This window comes from Cupressus sempervirens, chromosome 3 (genome assembly GCF_028749045.1).
Source record: "Cupressus sempervirens isolate cs-2001-9-10 chromosome 3, ASM2874904v1, whole genome shotgun sequence".
Taxonomy (NCBI): domain Eukaryota; kingdom Viridiplantae; phylum Streptophyta; class Pinopsida; order Cupressales; family Cupressaceae; genus Cupressus; species Cupressus sempervirens.
The window spans coordinates 195,323,457-195,348,518 of record NC_143120.1 but is presented as its reverse complement, the minus strand read 5'-3'; the positions used below and the strand labels follow the sequence as shown (position 1 = coordinate 195,348,518).

The following is a 25,062-nucleotide window of genomic DNA, read 5'->3' as shown; positions in this document are numbered from 1 at the left end:
TGGTGGACACAACTAGCTGAGGAGAGAAAAGAGCAAAACTTATATAATTGTTTAATGGTGAAGTATTATTTCCATATCTTCACATTCCTAAAACTAATTTCATCTTTGTTATTTTGACATAACATAATTAAATGTATAGATGGGAAGGGCCCAATCATTGGAGGTAAAACTATCAGCACAAGAACTACATGTTGTTGAACAAGAAGATCATAAATCAAACTGATAGTGCCTTACATCTAAACAACTAGATGCTAATGGATCCACATCAAAGTGGATCTAGTTGTTTCAAACTCTTCCATTGGCCTCTAATTGTTTAGATAAAAGTCGCTCTTCAAAGTGCACTAGCAAGACATTTGAATCATTGAAGATCTTTATGCAAAAGAGTAGTTGTCTATAGAGAAAAAGGACCCTGCATAACAAGAAAAAGAAGTAGCAGTTTATCTCAAAAATATACATTTCAAAACAAAAGATTAAATTTGTGAAATTTATGAGTTAATTATATCCATTATTAGATGGCCACATTTCATTATTACATGAATGATTTTCTAGACAAGTTCTTTTACTATACATCATTTGAATTTGTGAATATCTAACTATGTTCCAATTAAATAGGTTGAAGATGTAAAACACTCCACACCAATTAGATTGGTTCTTTACTTTACTAGAGCCACAAATATTCTTTACATTGTTGGAGGTCATGTGGTTACAATGTAAGTTCTTCAACACTTATCAACCTTCTACTATTTTCATTTTGTGGCATAATCATATTCATTGCAAGATGCTTGTTATAAATGAAGATCATAAAGTGTGTATGAGTAGTACTGAGATTTCAAAACATTTTTATGTAGATTCAATTGACGTGAAACAAACTTATGTGGATAGTAATCAAAATATTCCTATTAGGTAACATTTTAAAATGTCTTCCTATCTCAAATTTAAAGGCATTCACATCAAAAGAACACATTTCACTATTTTAATATAATCTTTTTATAATTGTAACTTTAATATTTTATTACTAATTACATGAATATTGCTTTGTAACCAACTGTCAATATTGGTGTACAAGTATTTACTATTATCATTATATTTCATGCCTTAGGTTTTCTATGATAATGTATTTTTACTTAAAACTATCTATTCTTAGGGGTTGTTATTATTAGTCCTTTTCTTTAGGATGTTTGAACAAACATTAATTGAATTATGATTCTGTCTATAGCATCAAGACAATGGTATAGGGGTCACTCTTTGCATTTACAATTGTCATCAAGGAAGACAAGTGTTTCATTTTGGAGACCCCTTACATTTCCTATATTTCCTATTTAATGCCCTCATTTTCCTACACAAACCATGCAATTCTATTTTAAGAAAATTTGTAAGGTCATTTTATCTTTAAAATTGTCATCTGCTTTCGTGCATAGTAAACTTATAGTGCAGAATTGACTCCACACTCACACCACCATCAAATCCACACTTTATTCTTTGCATCCATTATCTACCACTTTATCATAATTCTAGCTATTATCTCACCCATGTTAGATTCACCATTTTGCATCTCATATCTAGATCATCATTATAATCATTTTGCATACTCACAAAGCTACATTAAGCATTCTTTAAGAAAAATAGTGATCACACATATCAAACTACCAAATGAAAAAAAAAAAATCAACAAAGATGACTTGAAAGCTTGTGCTTATTGATTTCTTTGCTTTCTAATCGTTCCAATCTTAGCACCTTATCTTGAGTGTGTGTTTGCATTTCTCTAGTTTATTTCCACTATGTGCCTTATAAATTGTTGCTCCATATTTCTAATCATTTGCTGCAAGACCTATTTGTTGATCAAATACTACTATTTCAAATGGATTTGTTATTTTATTAGGCTGCTCACAAATTTTAATGCTCTTAGATGATGGTCTTATGTCAAATTATGAGTCAGGATCATCTCAGAACTAATATCCCACCGAATCCTCTTTATTCTTTTTCATAATGGGTATATTTTAACAAAATGGTTGTCTTCATGAGCACATATAGGTACATCTTGAAGAAAAGGGCATGGACTTGTATTTAATTCATACTGAATAATCTTTTTATCCTCCAAATTCTGAAAAACATAGGACTTGTTCAAGCTCACATCCTTCTTTTTTTTGTTTAGAAGTTGATATTAGGGATAATCCACATATGTTGTCCTCTTTAACAAAACAAGATAGTTCCTCAAGTAAATCAACTTTCATTTCACTACTCTACTCAACCAAACTATGAAGTTGATTTGATAACTCCACTATGGCTTCATGTTAAACAACTTTGTTCCTTTCCTTCTAGAAAACTTTTTCAAGTTGCATTTGATCAACATCTCTATACTTCATGACTTCAATGGTTAAGAGATCTATTTTATCTTTATGGTCATGTAGCTCTTTGTCATGGAATTCCTCATGAGTTGTTCATCTTTTGAAAAATCTCCTAGCACATTTACCCTCTAGAAAAAATAGTTCTTATTACCACTTTATACTCTTCAAGCTCATTCTCATGAACCTTCTTCTCTTCTACCAACTCCTTTGCAAGGTTATCCTCTTACTACTTGTCTTTCTCCACCAAATGTTTCTTATGATGTAACTCCTGATTTTGAATGTGATCACAAAGGGTGAGGTGTTGTTGCATTATAGTTTCATGTTGGCTTCCAATGTATCCCATCTCATTTGTAAGTTGTTTACATGAAAACTCATGCTACCAGGATGCTTCTGTAGAGGTGGGTGGGTGGTAATCATTTTGAGCTTGTTGCCCTATAACAAGAATATGCTAACATAGTGTTGTTTTGAGGAAAAAATAATGTCAAGATTATTCTAATAAAGATAACATGAAGGGATGTAGTTAGAACCTTCATAGAATGAAGAATGGTATGCCATGGTTTTCTTTTAATTAGAATCAATATCCATGAAATTAATTAATTAGAACCAACATGCATGTCTCACTCCATGCATGACAATAATTTAAAAAAAATAATACAACATTCCATCATAATTTTGATGATCACCATAGAATGACTGATGTAAAAGCATTGGGTACGGTGAAGGTTTTTGATGGCAACTGACGGTTATCTATCATAAATCTTTGACAAATAATCATTGGTTGCATAATAATATCATCACAGGGACATTGTAATTGCAACACCACAATAAGTTTTGATGACATCTTGGCCATTTCTCTTACTAAATTGTAGGTCCTTTTCCCCTACAAATTCTAAAGACATTTGAGATCGCAATTATGATAGATTCTCTTCTCGTCAGTACTTTCAATGCTAAAAGTGTGATGATAGGTAGTGTCACTTGCCCAATGGTTGTTTGTCAGAATTATGCTAGCTAGCCCTTAGAAAAAGGGCTCAAATATACTAGTGAGAAGTGGTTTATATAAAAACTAGCATTTTCAAAGAGCGATGGGTTGTTTGATCAAGATAAATTTTTAACAAAAAATGATAATGAAAAAAATGCTTTCAAGGATAGAATAGTAACATCAATATCTAGCAAGTTTAGTTGGTTTCATTCAATTTCATTAAAATTTATAGATTTTATTTAGTGGCAAAGTGATGCTAATGATAATTTAGACATAGGTTGTTTTTTATCAATATAATTTGATTTATATTTATCAAAATGAAAATTTTCTTTATTTTCTAGAAAGGTAACACACACACCTTTGATGGAAATATTTTGGAATATTATTATTATTATTATTATTTTCTCATTTTTTAATTCCCTTGAAGCTTCAAGTCAATATTTGTGAAATGGCCAAACAACCTATATTTAATAAAACTAAAAATTAAACATCATAATAAACACAATATATGCTAAAAATATAGTCATTGGAAAGCTGATTTAGAGTACACCTATTTTCTATATTTAGTTTTAGAATATGGACTTGTTTAGCCCTTGTTTAAGCCCCCAAATGGGAAACATTTGACATAAATTTTAGTAAGTTTGTAAAAATTCCAATTTTGGGACCTTCGAATGAAGGGGGATTCAAATGAAGCCCTTGGAGAGACTTTAAATGAAGGGGCTACATTTGAAGCCCCCTAGGGGGTAATTTGGTTGGCCATAGAGGGGGTTAAAATAAAGCCCCCTAGCCCACTTTTTGGCCACATATTGGCCCTAAGGCTTCACTCAAAATCCCTTTTGGCGGTTGGCATAAGGGGCTCTGAAAGAATCCTAAGGATTCAAACAAAGCCCCTAGGGCCACGACTTTGAATGGAACCCTAGGGGGGCTTCAAATGAAGCCCCTAGAAGAAAGTTTTCCCACTTTTCATCTGATTTCTTTGTGATGAAAAGTGGGAACCATTATTATGGCCTTGCCCCTAAGTTTGGATAGGCTTGTGGATAAGTACAAGGAGTGGTATTTGGTGGCCTACATGGTATGCTCTTTGGTGGCACAAGCCTTGGTGACTAAAAAAAGCTAGAGGGGATTCACATTGGGATGGGTGAGATTGGTGATGGACTTGGTAGGGAAACTAAGACAAATGACGTTGGGGCCAACCATCCTTGCAGACATGTACCACAAGCTACATGGGATAGCTTACTATGATGGGAGGACATGAGTGTGTGGGGTCATGTTAGCTGAAATATGGGCATGAGATCACATTGTATTGATCCAACTAAGAGTGCAACCCTAGGAGATGAGATATTTGTATATTTATAGTTTCTCAAGCTTCATAGCACAACCACATAGTGGATATATCACATATTATCGATGGATTTTTGATGAGTTTTCAACCTTTAAGTGGAGGCCTTACAGAGGATGTGAAGTTTGGCAAGAGGCCATAGATGAGCATGGCTATATGTTTTGTAGCAAGCCACTACTAGGTCAACATTTAGAGATCATGTAAAGGTTTTTTCTTAGTTGAATATGGAGATAATTTGGTCGATGATAGGTGGTGTCTACTAAAACTACCATCTATGCCAGGTTCAAAGGAGAGGAGAGCCTCAGATGGCTACTAATGTTGGATTATATGATAGTAATAGAGGAGACAACATGACTAAAGTAGGAGAGGTGGGATTACCTCTCATATGTTGGAGATGCTAGAGTAGATCCTTCTTATGTCTAGGAGAGACATAGATACCCATTACCTCAATTTACTATTCTTGATGCATTACTAAGGGATGCCAGTCATGGAGGGATCCATAGGAGGGATAGATTAGGTAGCAATGTTTGGGGTGTATTGAGTAGTCAAACTCAAGCACGTAGTCAAGTGGAGATGGAGGAGGAAGAGGAGGAGGAGAGGGAGGAGGAGGAGAAGAGACTGATCAAGCAGCTATGGGTATAGAGAGCAGAGAAAAGGATAGAGCAACCTATAGGTGGGAAGGCAGAGGATCCTCAAGATGCCCAAATCAATACCCTAGAGGTGGAGATGCAGTAGTTGAAGATGGCTATTACAATCAAGGATCAACAACTGGTGGATTCCAGAGTAGAGGCTAGATTATCATGATTTAGGACCTTTGAATGATAACAAGAACACTATTGTAGAGCCCACAAGTCACACCAAGGGACAAGAAATAAAAGATACTATATGTTTAGGGTATGGTGTTGATGATGATTTGCCATGGTTTTAAAGAGAAGTCCCTACAACTAGTGAATCTGAAGATGACATTCAACCCACTACTATCACTTTTACACATGGAGAGGATTTTTCCCCTTCTAGCTCCCTTCTTTGGGGAGAAGATGTGTTGCTTCATGATAATTTTTTTGAAGCATCTACATCTAGGTAGGCCAATTTTTATGAGTTAGATATTGAGAATCCTAATGTAGAAAGAATAAGGAGAAATATTGCTCAACTTGTGGGCCAAGATCAAAGCATTGATTCTCAAGAATATGAGTGAGAATCCCTTTTTGATGTCACTTATGTATTAGGTGTAGATTTGATACATGGCTATGTTACCCAACCTAATGTAGTTAATGAGTCTCATGTAGAGTTGAACAAGTTGTATTTGTAACTTGCCTTAGTGGATCACACTGATTCCTCTAGGACTTATCTTGGTTTGGATTCCTTTGGAGCCTTCTCTATAGGCTTGACCTCTCTCATCACTAGAGATGATTCCTCTTCCATTAATAATCTCAAATCTTCTACCTCACTTTTGCTTATACACCCTGATCTCATAGACTATTCTTTTCAAAATCAAAGACTTAAGCTACCCTTGTTTCAAAATTATTATGAGATCACATGCTACCTAAATGCCATCAAACACATGGTATCATCCACCAATGAATTGACAATTAACATGACCAAAATAAACATCCAGTACCTCAGTCAAAAATTGAAAAGAAAAATGAAAATTAAGAGTTCAAATGGTGAAAGTCACTTCATGGAGGTGTCTAAACCAAAAAAGAGTAAAAATAAAGATGTATGCAAAGGTGAAAACCTCTTTGAGGTTCTTGAGGATGAGGTATAGGGTAGTTTTCCAAGCTATTTTTAGGATAGATAATCAATTTTGTTAGAATCAACATAGCCTATCAACTTGGGTACTAAAGAATCTTCCAAAATTATACATGTGGCTTAGTCTTTATTAGTAGAATTGAAAGAACAATACACATAGTTCTTTAAGGGAAAAAAGATTAGCTTTGTATGGATCTATGTTGATATGCCTAGTCTAGATACAAAAATCATTATGCATCACCTTTCTATTTCTCCTAGTGTTGAACCCATTAAGCAAAAATTGAGAAATATGCATAATCATGTTGTCTTTTTAGTCAAAGTGAAGCTAGAAAAAATGCTAAGTTCATCAGGGTTATTGACTAAGCATATGGATATCAAATATACTGCTCAGTTCTAAACATGACAAGTATGTTTGTGCCTGCACAAATTCTAGGGATTTAAACAAAGCATGCCCAAAAAATGATTTTCCACTACCAAAGATATGGTGGTAGATATGACTGTGGGCTATGAAATTTATTCCCTAATGGATGCCATATCATGGTACAATCAAATTAAGATAGCTCCCAAAGATCAAGAGACAACAACTTTAACTTGTGCATGGGACACATTTTGTTGGAATGTCATCCCTTTTGAGCTCAAAAATATAGGTTCTACATAGTAAAGAGCCATGACCACAATATTTCATGACATGATGCATAAAAACATGGAAGATTATGTTGATGATACCCTCACAAAGTCTAAAAAATGAAGCACTCACCTATTTGACCTAAATTTGATACTAGATCACATGGAATGGTTTCAACCTAAAGGATTAATCCCAAAAAGTGTGCTTTCAGTGTCACATTTGGAAAACTATTAGGGTACATAATATTAGCTAAATACATAGAGGTTGATCCATAAAAGTTGCAAGTTATTATAGAAATGCCACCTCCTAAAAACATTAGTCAACTAAGGAGTCTACAAGGATGCCTTTAGTCCATTAGGAGTTTCATATCCCAACTAGCTCATAGATCATAGTCATTCAACAAAAATATGCATAAAGGGTCTACATGCATATGGAATGAGGAATGTGAGAAAAGCTTGGCCCAAATCAAAGAATATCCATCAAAGCCACCTATCCTCTTACCTGCAATTCAAGGGAAGCCTTTGATTCTTAGCTACTGCAAATTCTCTAGGAGCTTTATTAGCACAACATGATGAGAATGAGAAAAAAAGAGATATAAATTACATCATTTGTACATTGGTTGCCTATGAGATCAATTAAAAAAATATTAAGAAAGTTTGTCCCATTGTAGTGTTTTCATCACAAAAACTTTGCCACTACATGCTCGCACATACCATGCATCTTGTTGCTAAAATTGATCCTTTGAATTATATGTTGAGTAAGGTTGCACTTACGAGTAGACTAGAAAAATGAACGATGATTCTTTTAGAATTTGACATTCAATACATTGATCATAAGGCTATAAAAGGATAGGCTATCACTGATCAACTTGTTGAGTTCCCAATCACAGATAACATTCCTATGTAGATTGACTACCCTAGTGCATCTATCATTTATGTTACAAAAAGGACCTGGAAGATGTTCTTTGATGGGTCATACACTCAAAATGGAGTTGATGCTAGAATTTTGTTTGTTATACATTATGGCTATACTATTCCAAAGTTTGACAATATACTATTCCCATGCACCAACAATATAGCTAAATATGAAGCTCTCACTAATGGAATTAAGCTAGCCCTTGAATGGAGAATAACAAAGCTACATATCTATGGAGACTTCGAACTTATCATCAATAAAGATGATAGTTATTTTCAAACTAAGGATCACAAGATAATACCCTACAAGAGATTTCTTGATGCCTTAAGGAATTATTTCACATTTTGTTACCTTCCAAGAAATTCCTAGCATAGAGAACAAGGTTGCAAATGCTATGGAAACTTTGGCATCTATACCATAATTACAAGAGCATGAGTCTCAATTTTAGTTCCTAGTGGAAGAACTTGGTCATCCCACTTATAATTCCTCTGATGATCAAGTCATTGGCACCATTTTTGGTCATGATTATTCCTGTTAGTCCACCATTTTATCCTATCTATGACACCAATTCATTCCTGAGAACCTTACATGCAATAAAATATGTCAGGTTACTCGTAACACCTCCCATTACACCCTCATCTTTGATGTTCTATGTAGAAAAATCTTAGATGAAACACTTCTTATGTGTCTAGAGATAGTTGAGTTTGAAAAGGTGTTAGAAAAAGTTTACGATGGTATTTGTGGGTCACATTCTAATGGCCTTGCACTTGCTCAAAATTGCTTAGGGCGGGATACTATTGGCTAACTATGCAAATTGTTGTTCTCCAATATGCTAAATCTTGTCAGAAGTTTCAACTATACAACATCTTGATTCATGCTCCTAGACGTGAACTCATCCATTCTATTACACACTAGCCTTTTCAGCAATGGGCCTTTGAATTGGTCGATAAGATTCATCCATGTTTATCTAGTGAACACAATTTTATTATCATAGATACTAAATATTTCACTAAGTGGCTCAAAGTTGTTCCACTCTCTACTCCTATAGGAAAATATGTTACCTTCTTTATAGTAAATCACATTATTTGTCTCTATGGAATTCCCTCCTCCATAGTCATTGACAATGAGGGAAATTTCAGAACAAGGACCTTATGCAACATTGCAAGAAGTTTTAGATCAAGAAACATTGGTCCACCATCTACTACCCCCAAGGGAATGGCCAAGATGTGGCCTCAAATAAAATATTTTTTAAAATTCTACATAGGATGGTTCACAAGTTAGGAAGGGATTGACACCTAAAAATTAATCATGCACTCTGGGCCTATAAAACCACTATATGCACTCCCACTAGGGTTACACCCTTTACACTAGTTTATGATCCTAAGATTTTCCTCCCATTAGAAGTTGAGATTCCCTCTTTATGAGTCTCTTTGCATGGATTGATTACTAATAAGGACTATAGGGCTATGAAGATTCACTAGCTTGAGACTCTAGATGAACATCAAAAGGCTTCTTTTGGTTCCATACAAGCTTACTAGAAGATGTCTACCAATTACAACAAGAATTTCATCCTCATGAATTCCAAGTAGGTGATATATATTTTAAAGAAAACCCAAAGAATCAACTAAACAAAGACTAGACAGGTAAGTTTGAGCCTAATTGGTTGGGTCTCTACATTATCACTATTGCATTTGGATCTGGTGCCTATCATCTTTCTACACTTGAGGGAGAACAACTTCCTAAGCCTATCAATATTCTCCATTTGAATAAGTTCTATGCTTAAGGCTCTCACCACTCAATTTCTTGTACATATTCTATGATCCTAAAAAATTCCAAAAAATCCATATATGATGTTAAAAAAATCCTAAAAATTAGAAAATTTCTTGAAAAAATGATCATCTTAGTGAAAACCTAGCAATAGGAAAATGTATACTAAGCCACATGTATAATTCTAGGAGATTCTTCAATACCCAAGTTGATAGGCTATGTCAATTCTATCAAAACCAATTATCTATCCTAAAAATAGCTTGGAAGACTACCTTATACCTCATCCTCAGGGACCTCGAAGAGGTTTTCACCTTTTCATACATCTTTATTTTTACTCTTTTTTTAGTTCAGACAACTCCACAAAGTGGTTTTCACCATTTGAACTCTTATTTTTTATTTTTCTTTTCAATTTTTGACTGAGGTACTTGATGTTTGTCTTGGTCAACTATCGATTCATTGGTGGAAGATACCATGGTTTTGATGGAATTTAGGTAGCATGCGATCTCATAATCATTTTGAAACAAGGGTAGTTTAGGTCTTTGATTTTGAATAGACTAGTCTATGAGGTTAGGATGCATAAGTGAAAGTGAGGTAGAAGCTTTGAGATTATTGATGTGAGAGGAATTATCTCTAGTGATGAGAGAGGCCAAGCCTATTGAGAAGGCTCCAAAGGAATCCAAATCAAGATAAGTCCTAGAGGAATCAGTGTGATCCACTAAGGTGAATTGTAAATACAACTCGTTGGACTCTACATGAAACTCATTAACTACATTATGTTGGGTAACATAGGTGTGTATCACATATGCACCTAATACACAAGTGACATCCAAAAGGGATTCCCACTCATATTCTTGAGAATTAGTGCTTTGATCTCAGGCCACAAGTCGAGCAATATTTCTCCTGATTCTTTTTGCATTAGGATTCTCAACATATAACTCATCAAAATTGGGTTGCCTAGATGTAGACATTTCAACAATTTTATCATAGAGCAACTCGTCTTCTCCCCAAAGAAAGGAGGTGGAAGGGGAAAAATCCTCTCCATGTGTAAGAGTGATAGTAGTGGGTTAATGTCATCTTCAGATTCACTAGTTGTAGGGACTTCTCTTTAAAACCATGGAAAATCATTATTAATACCATACCCTAAACCTATAGTATCTTTTCTTTTTTGTCCCTTGGTGTGACTTATGGGCTCAAGGTCCTTAACCATGATAACCCATTTTTCTAAGAAATTGGTAACCTTTTCCATGTCTTTTAGGAGAAATAGGGTTAGCTAATATAACTTCATCCTTATCTTCCTCCTCTCTGTAGATCTAGCATCTAATGGTGTGATCATATTTTTCATCTTCTTTAAGAATAGAGGATTGAACAAAAGTGCCAAAGATATTCATAGTTGATGAAGTGCGTTTCATTGTCTTAGACAGCTTTCCATAGTTTTCCATGTTGCAATGAAGTCTAAGGTATACTCCCCCATGCCAATACTCATCATTCTTATATTTTTAAAACATTATGTTAATGATGATCTAATGTCATTAGAAGGTAGTTTATGAGGCACTAGCTATTCAACAACAATAAGCATATTGATAAACATGGGATTGTCACTTGGGATCACAATCTCTACATCATTGAATGGAAACTTGATATGTTGATGGTACAACTTCCATTTTATGGATACATGACCTACCCAAAAAAATATTATAAGAAAGTGGGATGCCTAATACTTGTAAGACCACATCTTTCTCTACTAGACCACAGAGATAGGAAGCACAATTAGACCCTTCGAGGATCTTTCAACTTCATCATATGTCTTTATGGTTATCTTCCATCTAGGATCAATTGCAAATTCAAACATTCCCAATCATTGAATTACACTAACAGAACCCTATACCATTATCTATTAGTACTTGTTGGACTCCAGTGCAATAGATTTGAACTTTGATGTGAAGAACAAGGTTGTATGGGTGAGTCAAGGCTTTCTCATCCGCTTTAGAAAATGTGAGAGAGTGAGGTGAGGAAATATGGTTTACCATAGCTTGTAATTTCTTAGCATTAGTATTTGTAGGAACATAAGCAGTCTATAGAGATTTCTCTAGGATCTCTTTGTACAAGGAGAAAACTTTAACAAATCAAAGATGGAGATTTGCATGGGAGTCCATTGTAATTCACTCACAAGGTCATAGCTAGATATAGCAGATGGAGCCACTTGTTTAGAAGATGAGGAATGTTTGCAATCATTGGCCACTTTAAAGACAACCTTAGATTGCCCCTAGTGACAACATTTAAGGTCTCACTATGAGAAGAAGAAGAATTTTCCATCCTAAGAACATGCTAGATCTAGTGTTATTGAAATTTTGATAGAGATTGCACATTCTCAAGACCATTTTATGCTTTTCATCATCAATGTCATAATTAGGTTCCTCACCAAATTTGGGACTCATCATGTAGACATTCCCAATAGGTTCCAACATATTTATAATGTTATCTATGTTGGTGTATGCATAGCTAATCTTGTCATCATTACCCTTTTTATTGGCTTTAGACGTCTCTTCTTTTTTGTATTTAGGCAATGATTGCTTAGAAACCTTATGGTTAGAATTTTTAACTAAGGCATCAGTGACAAATTTTCCTTCTTCAATAAGATCTTGAATGACATCCTTGAGTTTGTAGTAATTATCAATATTATGACCTTTATTCCTATGATAATTGCAAAATTGGTCATCTCTCCACCAATTAGGTTTTATAGGTGGATCATAAGGTCAAGAATTGTTGGATAGTGTGGTAAGCTTATGAGAAAGAAAAAATTTCAATGCCACTTCATATGAGTCAACCATTGGTGTGTAAGTGTGTCTTGGTGTAGGGGGTTTCTTAGCCTTGTTAAAGGATTGTGTCTTTGTGGTTTCTTGTTGCTTAGTAACATATATAGCATTCGATAAATGAAAGACCGAATCCTTAGTCTTAGGAGAATCTACAACTCCATCATTAACCACATACTTGTTTTTTTTCCAAGGATTACTATTATCATTCCCGTTTCCATTGTCATTTTTCTCCTTATTGAGAATAATGTCACCCTTTTTGACAACAACATCTTCAATATGATAGGAACTTTCAATCATGTCATTGAAGGAAATAAATAGTTTCTTCCTTAGATCATAATATAATTTGGGACAAAGATGTCAATCTTCTTGATCTAAGGAATTTTTTGAGGATACCTAGAATGTAGTGATCTCCATCATTGTAGGTATGTGGCCAATGATTCTCCTTGTCTTTGTTTTATGTTGCAAAGATCAAAGATAGTCATAGGGTGTTGAATGTTGTATGAACCACTGTGCAAGTTTGTCAAATGTTTTAAGAGGGGGTGATGGATTGGTAAACCATTCCATGGTTTGTCCCCTTAAACTTCTAGGAAATACTCTCATGAGGTATGTGTCCTCATGCCTAAACTCTATGCTAAGAGCATAGAAGTAACATACATGGTCATGTGGGTCACCATTTCCATCATATTTTTCATACTTGGGAACCTCTATACCCTGAGGAAATGACACCATTTATAGACTTCCATCGAATGAGAGAGCACACATGGTTTCCACAAAGGACGTTTTGGATTTCTCTTTTTCCATTTGTAGTTGGGCAAGTTGACCTCTTAGCTCTTGCATTTATTTTTTTAGGACCTCAACTTTAGTTGGCTCTCTTTTCTAGATAATCCTTTGAACATCATATTCATGAGAGAGTTTCCATCTCGAAGAAGTCATGTATTGAAAGTATTGATCTCTATTTTTCTCTAAGGCTTTAAAAATAATTTTTTGGGGAAGTTCATCTTGTTGCACTAGTAGAAAAATAACAATATATTACTAAATAAACTACTAAAAATTATAGATATGTGACTAATTTTTGATCTCGTGACCATGGTAGTTTATTGCCATATATTTATCTCCCACCAAATTTATGACTAAACTATTTTAATCATTGATTTCATCATTTATTATTGTTACTTGGTAGTTTATATGGTAGTTTATTTGGTAATTTCGGTGGTTTATTTGGTAGTTTATTTGGGTAGTATATTTGGTAGTTTTTTGGGTAGTATATGTGGTATTATATTTAGTAGTATATTTGTTACTTCATTTGGTAGTATATATGGGAGTACATTTGGTAGCTTATTTAATCATTAATTTAGTCATATTAAGGAACGATAAAATTGAACCACCATCCTCCTACTTATAAAGCAATTGCTCTTCAATTGAGCTAGTACCCTTTAAAAAATAATGCAAAAAATTGACAAAGTTATCTTTCCAACATTAAATCTACCATGATCATGGTCACTATAACATGATATACTATTCTCAAAGAACACAAATTTTAGTTATTATGAAAAACAATAGTCTAAATCTTTATCAATAACAATTCAACAATTTTAAATTCTTCTATTCAAGCATTTTAAAATTATATTTCATGTCAATTACACTTCTCTAAATTATTGTAGTGATAGACTCTTATAAAATATAATTTGGAGCACTTTGACCACACACATGTATTGTTTCTTGTGCTAACTTCTCAAAAAAAGATACAAATGATTATGCAATTTATGTCAAGAAAATAGACCTTTGCATTAAATAAAAACATTAAACCTTATTAAAAAATCACATCTATTAAAAACTACGAAACACAATCAATTGAAATTCTCACTTTTTAACATGTGGAGGTGCCAAAGAATCAAATATTTCATCTTCCTTATGCTCAAGTGGGTGCTACAAGTGTTCATTACACTTGATGTTGACATTTATTGAACCTTAGTCTACAAATAACATAAAAATAGGAATTTGATAAAAAAAAAAAAGGCACATGAAAAGAAAGTTTTTATCAATGATCTATAATTAAGTTATTCCTAGTAATAGGAAAGTGGTGCCAATCATAAATGTAACAATGAACTAAATAATATGTTTATGATAAATTGCTTAAAAAACCCTATAACAAAACGAAATAATGGACTAGTAAAGTCTGGTAGGCAATGGCTACACTTCACCTGTTGATAAACCCAATTATACGATAAGCCCCAGAACTATATATTAATGGATCCTAAGATGGTTCATCATAACCATAAACTTCATATCCTTGACCATAATGTAATGTTGCCTTTTTAGAGCTAGATTTGAATGATAATGTAATGTTTCATTGTAGGTCGCCACCAATTATTTTTTCATTTCATAGTCTTTGCAATAATTGAGACTAGCTTGCGTGCATTGCAAAAATAGAGTCACTTACTATAATGACTAGTTGTATTGTCTACAAACAATTAGTTTGTAAAAATATTTAAGAAAAGATTATTTTTTAATAATTGAGTCACAACTCAAGGAAATTGAACAAATAATTAAATAATGCAATTAGCTTTCATAAAATGGATACCTTATGAATATATTTAAGAGAAACTCCAATTTGATCATCAGAATTTGAATTTGGTTTCATCACACTACATTGGATGCAAACTCCCCACATAAATCCTAGATGGGGGGGGCATGTTGGACTGCTACTAGATACTTCTATATTATTTGGAAAAGAGTGTCAGTGCGTAAAATAATAGTAAATCATTTTCAATCAAATGTGCAACAAGACCAAACAAATAGACCTTTAAAATATGCATAAAAATTATTTCATAAAAGCATGTTTTTAGATACCTTTAATGTCTTTAGGCACATAAGCTTGCACCTCTCTGCTTCCCACATGCGTCATTCCTCCATCACACAATCTCTGTCTTTTCTAGTTATACCCAAAGAAAAAACATTGTAATGTAATATTTGCAAACTTTTAGAGGAGAAAAATACTCAACATATACAACAACAATAATTAATACTTACTATCAATAGCTTTTTCAAATTATTATTTTTGCAAATAGGAACTCTAGAGATGCTAGATTCTTAAGACATGACACTTGAGCTTAGAGTTCCATAGCAATTTTGCTTGCAGGTGAGCTTAGAGTCCCATATATATAAGAGTTATAAATTAAGTAGTTGTTATAATATCTCTGAACAATAGATGTTATCTTATTGCTCAGTTAATGTATATCATCATCATCAAAGCTAAAATTGAAGAGCTTGATATGCACATAGTATGGTTGAAGAGACAGTGATCTAGTCATTTCATACAACTCAAGATTCTGTGGTTGATGGGTTTTGTGTCATTGGGAGAAGCTTTTGTGATGAGAGTAGTAGTATTCATGGTACATATCTTGATGCAAACCCTTCAATACATAGCTCTGGTTCTTTTACTAGCAGATAGAGGAAGATGTGTATAATTAATAGTAACAAGACTAGATTAAGAACAAATAGTTAAAATATAAGGATCCAAGGAAAATGAAAATTGCTAGTTAAAAACCTCCAAACCTCTCTAAACACAATCATTTCCATAAGGAAACAATGAATGTAAACATTCGGTCGCACAGATTGGAAGGCTAATTTCACATTAAAAAAAAACTAGGGCATCTTGCATGATGGTGCTCGATAGAAAAAGTGAAAGTAAATGATTTTTTGAACAATCAATGGATCTTGCAAGTTATTGATGTTAAAAATTGGAAAAACATGTAAACATCTCTTTTCCTTTTAAGAAGACTAGCTAAGAAAAATTTTCTATGATCCTTAAGAAATTGAATTGCTCTTATGTTGAGAAAATATATGGTGGGATTTGGAACACAGTACTTGGTTATGGCATAATTTAGACATGTGAAACAAATGAGATTCATAGCACTGCAACAAAAAGTCACAATAATTTTTTTGAAATAACTAACTTTTCCAATTGCAATCCTATTCTATAATAGAACAACATCTTAATGGATTTCTATATCTTATTCATTACCACAACATCTTATTCCTTATCACTATGTGGGAACTGTAGAAATTCTATACCATTTTCTATTCTGAAGAATTAAGCAGTTCCTAGGAGCTCCTTGATATGTTTCTACAAACATAAAGTACAACTATTATTGATTATCTTATTGACGCTTCAAACATTTTTTATTTAAAAATAGGATCTTGTTGTTATCTTGATAGACATGCAACCAGAAAGAATAAATAGTAAATCATTAAAGAAAGTATATAGAGAAGGTATGAAACTTAAAAAGAGGGATTGTCAAGTACTTCAATATTTAGGGGAGAAGTAGTTGGAGCATATCTATTAACCACATTTCCATCTTTGTCCACCAAAGATTTGGTGAAGTTCCACTTAATTTTGTCACCCGAAAGGCTATCTTTCTTTAATTTCAAGAACTTATAAATAGGTGTTGCATTATCACCATTGATGTCAACCTACATTTCATAGCTGCAATATAAATGCTGAAAAATATAATAAGCATACTAGATAAGCTAGTTATTACTTATTTACAAGATTGTTTCACTTAATTCACATAAATAGCTAAACAAAATAGTGAAGAAATAGAAAAATAGGAGTGATGTACTCACCTTATCAAATACTAGAAATTCTTCTTTAAAATGAGTACATGCCACTTCTATGATTTTCTCATTATCACTTGGTTCCTCTCTAGTGAACTGATTACATGGGAAGGTCGGTATTTCCAATCTTGCAAAAAAATTTCCAACAAACTCTATAATATTACACAATATAAAGATGAGAAATAAAAGTTTGAAAACCGACTTAAAAGAAATTAATATTTTCTAGAGGATGCTAGAAAAAGTTGTGGGGTCTGGTTGTACATCCATTGAAGGAATTTTCTTAACATTTTCTAGAGCCTTTTCAACAAGCCCATTTTCTACATATTCTACAACCATAGCATTCCATGAGATGACATTTCTTTGGGACATTTTGCAAAACATTTCACTAGCCTTGTGAATGTATCCACATTTTGTATACATGTCTATCAAAGCACTCACAACTTCAACATTTTGTAAAAATCCTAGTCCAATAAGACATTGATGTAACTCCATACCTTGTTCCCAGTAGTCAATATGTGCATGCATGGTCATGCAAATTCAATAACAAGACATGCATTAACAGATGCTTAGGAAGATCTAAAATAAAATCAATTTTCTAGACACTAAAAATAAAACCTTGCCCCTTCTTTATAATTATAGGTATGATAAGATGTATATTTATTGTAGCAGAAGCCTTGTTATATAGATTACTTCATTTAGAATCAACAATAATCTCCAAAAGAACATTGTCCTTGTTTAAAATAATAGAGTTAGCTTGTATCTCTCACAACAATTTATCTTTCAACAATCTTGGAAATCAATTTTGTTGTTGTAGTATGGTAATTGGAACATACCCAAAGGTTCTTAATAATAGTAATAGTCATTCTAGAGGGTGTGTTTAATAGATCAAATGCAATTGTCAATTTCTCACTATGGTGGCAAAGAAATAATTCCTTTTTCTCCTCCATATCATTAAGTATGTCTTGATTTTGGAAAATACTTGGTTGTCTTCATCTCCGAAAAAAATTGGTCTAGGTTTGTATTAATCTCCTATGTTTGTGGCTATGATCTGTCACCTACACAAAAAAAACATGTACCCTTTTATGATAGTCAATCCAACTACATCTAGGCACATTTTTCATTCATCTATCTTTCATCAATCTTCTTACCCTTTGAACCTCATTCCACTAGTCCACTTCTACATGCATGTTTGAGAGAAGAACATACATTACAACATTTTAAGGATTCAAATAAAAAAGAATTTTTTTTGTAAATACTTCCTGTCATGCCCAAACTACGAGGGCAAAAATACACAATTTTTTTTTTTTTTTTTTAAAATTTAAATTATAAGAGTGCTCAAAGTTTGATAAGGTTAAATCACATTTCAAGAAAGGACTCTCTTCATTACATCATAAATTACATATCTTGAGAAGGAATGAATCGTTAAACTAATATAGATGTTTATTTCATTTCAACTAATCTTAACACAATAGATTTAAATTTCCCCTATAACAATATAATTAAGATAGATTTATCATTTATTACATAGCATCTTTTATCTCACATAAAGTTAACATAATAAGAAAGAAATTTTAATCAAGTTAAACTAGATCAAGTTCAATTACAATTCTCTTAGACGATTATCAATTGACAATCTAATTGATATTGAAAAGTCACTTAAGAAAAACAATCAACTAGAATTAAAACATAACATATATATATATATATAAGTTTATTAACTTAGAATTATTTCGACTACTGTAACATAATCATTAACTATCAAAAACCTACTAAAAATTAACTCGATAATACATTTAGACTAGTGAAAAAAAAACATATTAGTATAGAACTAAAGTTACACTAATTTAAAAGATGATGGAACCTATAAATTAATATTAATTAATCAAGATACCTAATTCATAACAAAACTAAACTTTTTAATATAATGCTAATACAATCATTAATCAAATACCAAAATTTAAAGATCACTAAAATAAAAACTATATATAAAAATACTAACTAATTTAAAATCCAACTATATTATATTTTAAAATAATTTAATACTAAACTAACTTAATTTACAACTAACTTGCAAAAATTATTAGCAAATAATACAAAGTAACTAGCAAGAAAAATAACTTATACTAAACTAAATTTAAAATGATTTAACTATCATAAAACTAGAAATGAATTCTAACCAAATCTAAACTAAACTAATTAAATCCCAATAAAACAACTCAACTAAACACTAACCTATCCAAACTAACCTATACTAACCCTACATCCCCCTATGCTAACATCGCCCTTCAAGCATGGGCAGCGCTTCCCAAGCGCTGTCCTTGGGACAGTGCTCTGCCCAATCCTCATGAGCACTAACCAAGCCTTAGTCATGCGCAGGAAAATCTTTCTAAGGGACAAGGTAGCCAATAAAATTTAAAAAATGAAAACAAAGGATTAAATCAAACCATAGCAAAAGCAATCTAGCCAAGACAAGATAGGGCTAGCGCAAACCAAGACAGGGTGGAGGTACGGTGACATCACCAAGTGGCAGTAAAGTTTGACTTGCAAGTTTTAACACATTTTTAAAACCTCCTTCCAAAGTGACGTCCATAAAGGTGAGGAAACATTAATGACATAAAGTTTATATGGTAGGAAAGGATATTAGAAGCTAGGATATTAGATTTTTATAAAGTATTGTTTTTAAATCATTGAGGGTCTATTATAATATTAGACTGTAATAGTATGAACTCTTTTTTTTTTTTGCCATACAATTTCCAGAATGATATATGTGCTCCTACAGGTCTTATTTTTTTTTTTTACATGCATTTTAAAACTTACTTGTAGGTTTAAGTCTTACTATGTAGTTTTATAGGATTGGTGTTTTAATTCATAATGATATTAACTTATCACCTTATTATGTATCATGCTCAACAAAATCAACTATATATTCATTTAACTATCTATTATAACTGATGGAGCAAAATTTGAATAACATAGTGACTAACTAATCTTGGGCAATTGAGAAAAATAAAGAGATCAAAAATGATAATACTCTATTCATTTTGAAGGGAGTATCAAAACACACTGAGTTCTTTCCTCTATCGTGTTTCAAATTTAAGTTTGGATATCTTGACATAATTCTTTTCTACATGTTCTTGCAAATTTACTTTCAACACAAACAACCATGAACTAAATCATATCAAACTCAAAGGAGATACCATACATTTACAAATTGAATCTTTCATAATTAAACATCATCGATTCATCTCATCTTTAATATACATTCAAGTGAAGAAATAAAATATGAAAACTTGAAGAGAACCAAAGATTACTCAATCACTTATTTTATTAACAACCTGATTCAAGGGCTCAGCCGAGAAAGAATTAGGAAGAAAACCCAGCTTCATTGCCAATCCAACAAATTTTGAAATACAACTTACATAGGATTTCAATCCTAAATTACAACAATTTTAATTGGATTTTCTTCATGACCCTCATCAAGGGATTCATAACAATTTTTGCATCATATTTTTAGTACCTTGGAGGGAATAGAATCTGATCGGGTGACAACCAAGCATACCCAAGAGACAATCAAACATACATATTCATACATGGTTTACACAAAGGGATTCACAATGAATCAACACTAGGGAAAGGTGGATTCTTCCAACCAGGAGAAGTCAAGCACAACACCAACAAATGCCCAATCGAGGCTATATACCAAGAACTTCCGTTCTTCCATTTCAACATACCATAATCATACAAGGTTTGTGTTGACAGGTAGGGGCCCATAACACCCTACCCTTTCTCCCTCTGCTCATCTTGAGAAGAGAATCTACACTGATTGGAGTCCGACTAAATAGACCTTTCCCAAAATTGGTCACTTCTGCCCTCTCTAAGGGTGAGTAATACCAAAACACCCATGTAGGAAAAATCTCAAAATTGCAAACATGAACATGAAAGGAAATCATCCAAAAATAACATGGTTTTCAAATCTTCCCAACATACCCACAAATATACAAACATTGAAACAACAACAAGGTAGCATAAGCATGAAACAAGAATGAAATCTGAACAAGGGAGATGACAATTCCTACCTGCACAAAGAGGTAATGGCAATGAACAAATTTGAGTAGAGTTTCCACTTCCTTCCTTCAATCTTCAAAACTCCTCTCTAAATGTAGAGATTGGGTAACAACCTCCACAAGTCCAAGAAGGGCCTCTAAATAAGCCTCCAACTCAACCACCCAAAAGGAACAATAACTACACCCACCCACTAACAAGTCCAGAAACTGCTAACTCAACCCACACTATGGTTAAACCCTAAGTGGAGGTGGGGTAATGAAACTCATGGTAACCACTTGCAATTTTCGTACAAAGGTAAAATGAAACTTTTTGAGTGATCTCCAAAGTCAACAAAAGGGGCTTAGGGGTTGGAAAAGACCCCCAACCCATACCCATACCCCTTGGGTATAATTATTTCATGTTTTAAAGCCTTAGGAATAGGTTTAGAGCAACACAAAGGCTAGGAAATAATTAGGACCAACTAATAACTCTTAAAATGCAGATTAAGCACTAATTTGGATTAAGGATGACTATACTCGATTAAGAACCAATTAGAAAACTGACACTAACTTAAACTGACTTAGGTCCATGGGTTACACAACTAACCCTAACTAGCATGCTGAGGAGCACAAACAATTCACGAGTGTCAAGCGACACTAACAGAACATAGTTACGAACATTAACATTTACTGATCACAAAGAGATACATACATACATCTCACAATACAGTACTTGAATTATGAACAACAAGGTTTCCAAAAATTAGCACATAGAGATCAGTTCTGTTCCTCTATCGATTTCCTCGACTAAAATATCTGCACACTCATTGCACACATTAGTAGTCCCGAAAATCACATGTATACGTATCAAAAATTCACATAAATTGAACCATAAATCAATTAGGGTTTCTTTCATCCTACTTAATTCTTAACCATAAAAAAAAACTCTTAAATCAAAGTATCAATCATACATTTACCGATTTCATCAACATACATAAACATAAAACATTAAATGACAAACATCAATATATCTGAAAGTAACATCACATAACATGAAATAATATAATATGTTCTAAGTATCAGATAATGTCTTGACATCTCGAGTCGTGAGTAAAAAGATAAAGTAACAACTAAGGCTATGAAGGGTTGGGGCGAGGCCCCACACTCCTAACCCTATAATTAGATGTACTCTACAAGCACTAGGAAAAGATGTCCAAACAACCACCACAGGCTTAACTAGTGTCTTAATGATAAAGTTTAATGTATCATCAAGATAGCTTGCAAGAGAAAGAAGGTAAAAAATGCACACATAATGATTCACTATAGGTGTTATCCAATATTGGTTACTCATGAAATTGAAGTATGTACAACCCTTGTCCACTAAACTAGAAGGTTACATGCAAATAAGACACAAGAAAAGCTTACAATTTCAAGATATGTTGGCTAGAAATTCATTAGTTTAAAGAGATTTAGAGCATCCATGCAAAATCCATTATGTGTGTATCCTATAATCATTTCATTTCATGAGATCACATTTCTTTGACACATTTTGTTAGACATTTTGTGTGCCTTTTTTATGCTTCCATATTTTGCATACATGTCTACTAGGACACTTGCAATTACAACATTAGGCAAAAACTCTCTTTGAATTAAGCTTTGATAGATTTCTATACATTGTTCCAAAGCACCCATTTTGGCACATGTTGAGAGGGTGTTGGAAAATGTTGTGGAGTCTGGCTGTACATCCACCAAAGGAATTTTCTTAAAATTTTCCTGAAGAACACTTCCAGCTTTCAATTGGGCATCCTCATAGATTTTGATTTCTTGCAAATGTTGATTTATCAAATTTTATCATGTATGAAGACCTTGATGTGGTATTACCCCTAATAGATTGTGTTATGAAAAATTCATATATCCCATATAATCTAGAGAACCAAGCTCGAATGGGATTTTTCATGAAAAATTATTGAACAAAAGATCTAGCAATTCCATCTTACTAAGATTGTCAATGCTAGTGGGGATCTCTCCTTTGAAACTATTCCATGATAGATTAAAAAACATCAAATCTTTCAGATTTCCAATTTCTATTGGAAGACATCCCCATAATCTATTATTTTCCAGATCAATGTAGGTCATGCCTAAAAAGACAAAAGTGTAGTGTCATTCTGATCCCTTAGTAATCAGATCTATTCCCTCTCTATAGTATTTTGGGTCTATGTAGCTTTGAGTTGTGGTATCATGCAAATCTATAACAACAGGGCCTAGATCGATATATGACATAGTTGTTGCCCTTGGGTGAGGTATATGGTCTTCTCCAAGCACAGACACATTTTCCTTCACATCGAGCATAGCTAAGAAATTAAAGTATGTGTTTGGGATTTCACAAAACAAAATGTTAGAAGAAAGGTCTAGGAGCCGAAGTGAGGCATTTCGCTAATCTCTGCAAGGATTCTCATTTTATCATAAGCCTTTTTAACAATCTCATTTTCTACATATCCATATTCTGCAATCATATCATTCTATGAGATGACATTTCTTTGGGACATTTAGCAAATTGGTTCAATGTGTAAAATGTGTTCAATGGAGCTCACCATTGTGGATTTTTTTTAAAATTTTTTTTTGTAAATGTTCTCCTTAATATGAGATGAGGGGTTGATTATAGGAACAATAAGATTAATAAGAAAACAAGTAGTTCATTCAAAACACATTTATATTTTTTGTAAATATCTTATAAAATATTGTACTTGGAACAATCTAACTTTTTGTTTTCATTATCATTATAATCTTCACAAATTTTAAATTAACATTTTGCACCTATTTTCTACATAATTAATTTATTTTTTGTTAACCAACTTATTCAAAAATAATAATTTCTTTTCAAACTTTTCTTTCTTTACTTCTATTCAAATTCTTAATGTTTTTTTATTTTTATAATGTGGATGTGACATACAATTGATCTTAAAAATGAACACAATTGTATTATTTTACACTTCTTAAAAAGAACACCAAAATTGATAAATAACAACAATATCCAAATTCTCAGCTACAAACCCATTCTTACATATAAATAAAAATAAAAATATAGAACCAAGAACACAAACACCATATTTATGCAACATATTCATTTTTTTTGGAACTTGAAAACCTTTTTATAGATGCTTTTATATATTATTTATTTTATATAAATATTTAAAATAAGAAAATATATCTTTGATAGATCTTATTACTTGTCCAATAAACTCAGTTAATTAGCTCAACTTACATTAAAAAATTCTCTTAGTCAACTCATTAAACATCTTTTACATATCATATAATTCATAAATTTTTTATCAAATAAAATATTGAATCTCACTATGAATCATAGAATGTGATCTAAAAATTTGATAAAGAAATCAAAGGTACATAGTTAAATCCAAAAAATATCATTTTTTAAATCACAAAAATAAAAGATTTTTATCAAATATAGTGTTCATTACAACAATCAAAATGTGAAAAAAGATTAAAAGAAAAAATAAACTACTTATTTATATATTCTAATTTGAAAAATATCACTATTTGTTAAAAGAATTTTTTTTTTTTCTCAAATGAAGTATTTTGATATATCAAGAAATAACATGTAAATACCCATTATGAAAAAAATTACATGATTCAATCTAAATTATAAAGAATATAGAAGAGTTCATAAGAGATAAGGACATATGGATATATATAAGTGTAAAATGGAGACATAAGGCAATCTTAATGAGAGTAATATAAAATAAAAATATTAAAGTTATTTCACATGAAGGTGTAATTGCTAGTTAATAATTAGAACTATAATTGTAATAAAATATTTAAAATTAAAAGAGTCTATAGTAAAATTATTAAAGC

The 25,062-nt window shown here is 32.4% G+C and overlaps 1 protein-coding gene across 1 annotated transcript; it reads right to left on the bottom strand.

Moving 5' to 3' along the window:
• Positions 1 to 16,625: 16,625 nt before the first annotated feature.
• Positions 16,626 to 19,495, bottom strand: LOC149565480 (putative phospholipid hydroperoxide glutathione peroxidase). The gene is made up of 4 exons (XM_089816329.1): positions 19,396 to 19,495; positions 17,159 to 17,301; positions 16,838 to 17,005; positions 16,626 to 16,658 (listed from the first exon to the last, which is right to left on the bottom strand). Exons 1-4 carry the CDS (start codon positions 19,493 to 19,495, stop codon positions 16,626 to 16,628), a joined length of 444 nt encoding a protein of 147 aa, XP_089672455.1.
• Positions 19,496 to 25,062: the final 5,567 nt, after the last annotated feature.

Coding starts and splice junctions, on each gene's coding strand:
- LOC149565480 (XM_089816329.1), bottom strand. CDS start 19,495: ATGAGGATTGGGCAGAGCACTGTCCCAAGGACAGCGCTTGGGAAGCGC. Junction 17,302..19,395: donor GGGATGTAGGGTTAGTATAG/GTTAGTTTGGAT, acceptor GTAATATTATAG/AGTTTGTTGGAAATTTTTTT. Junction 16,659..16,837: donor CTTCTCCCCTAAATATTGAA/GTACTTGACAAT, acceptor TTATGTTTGTAG/AAACATATCAAGGAGCTCCT.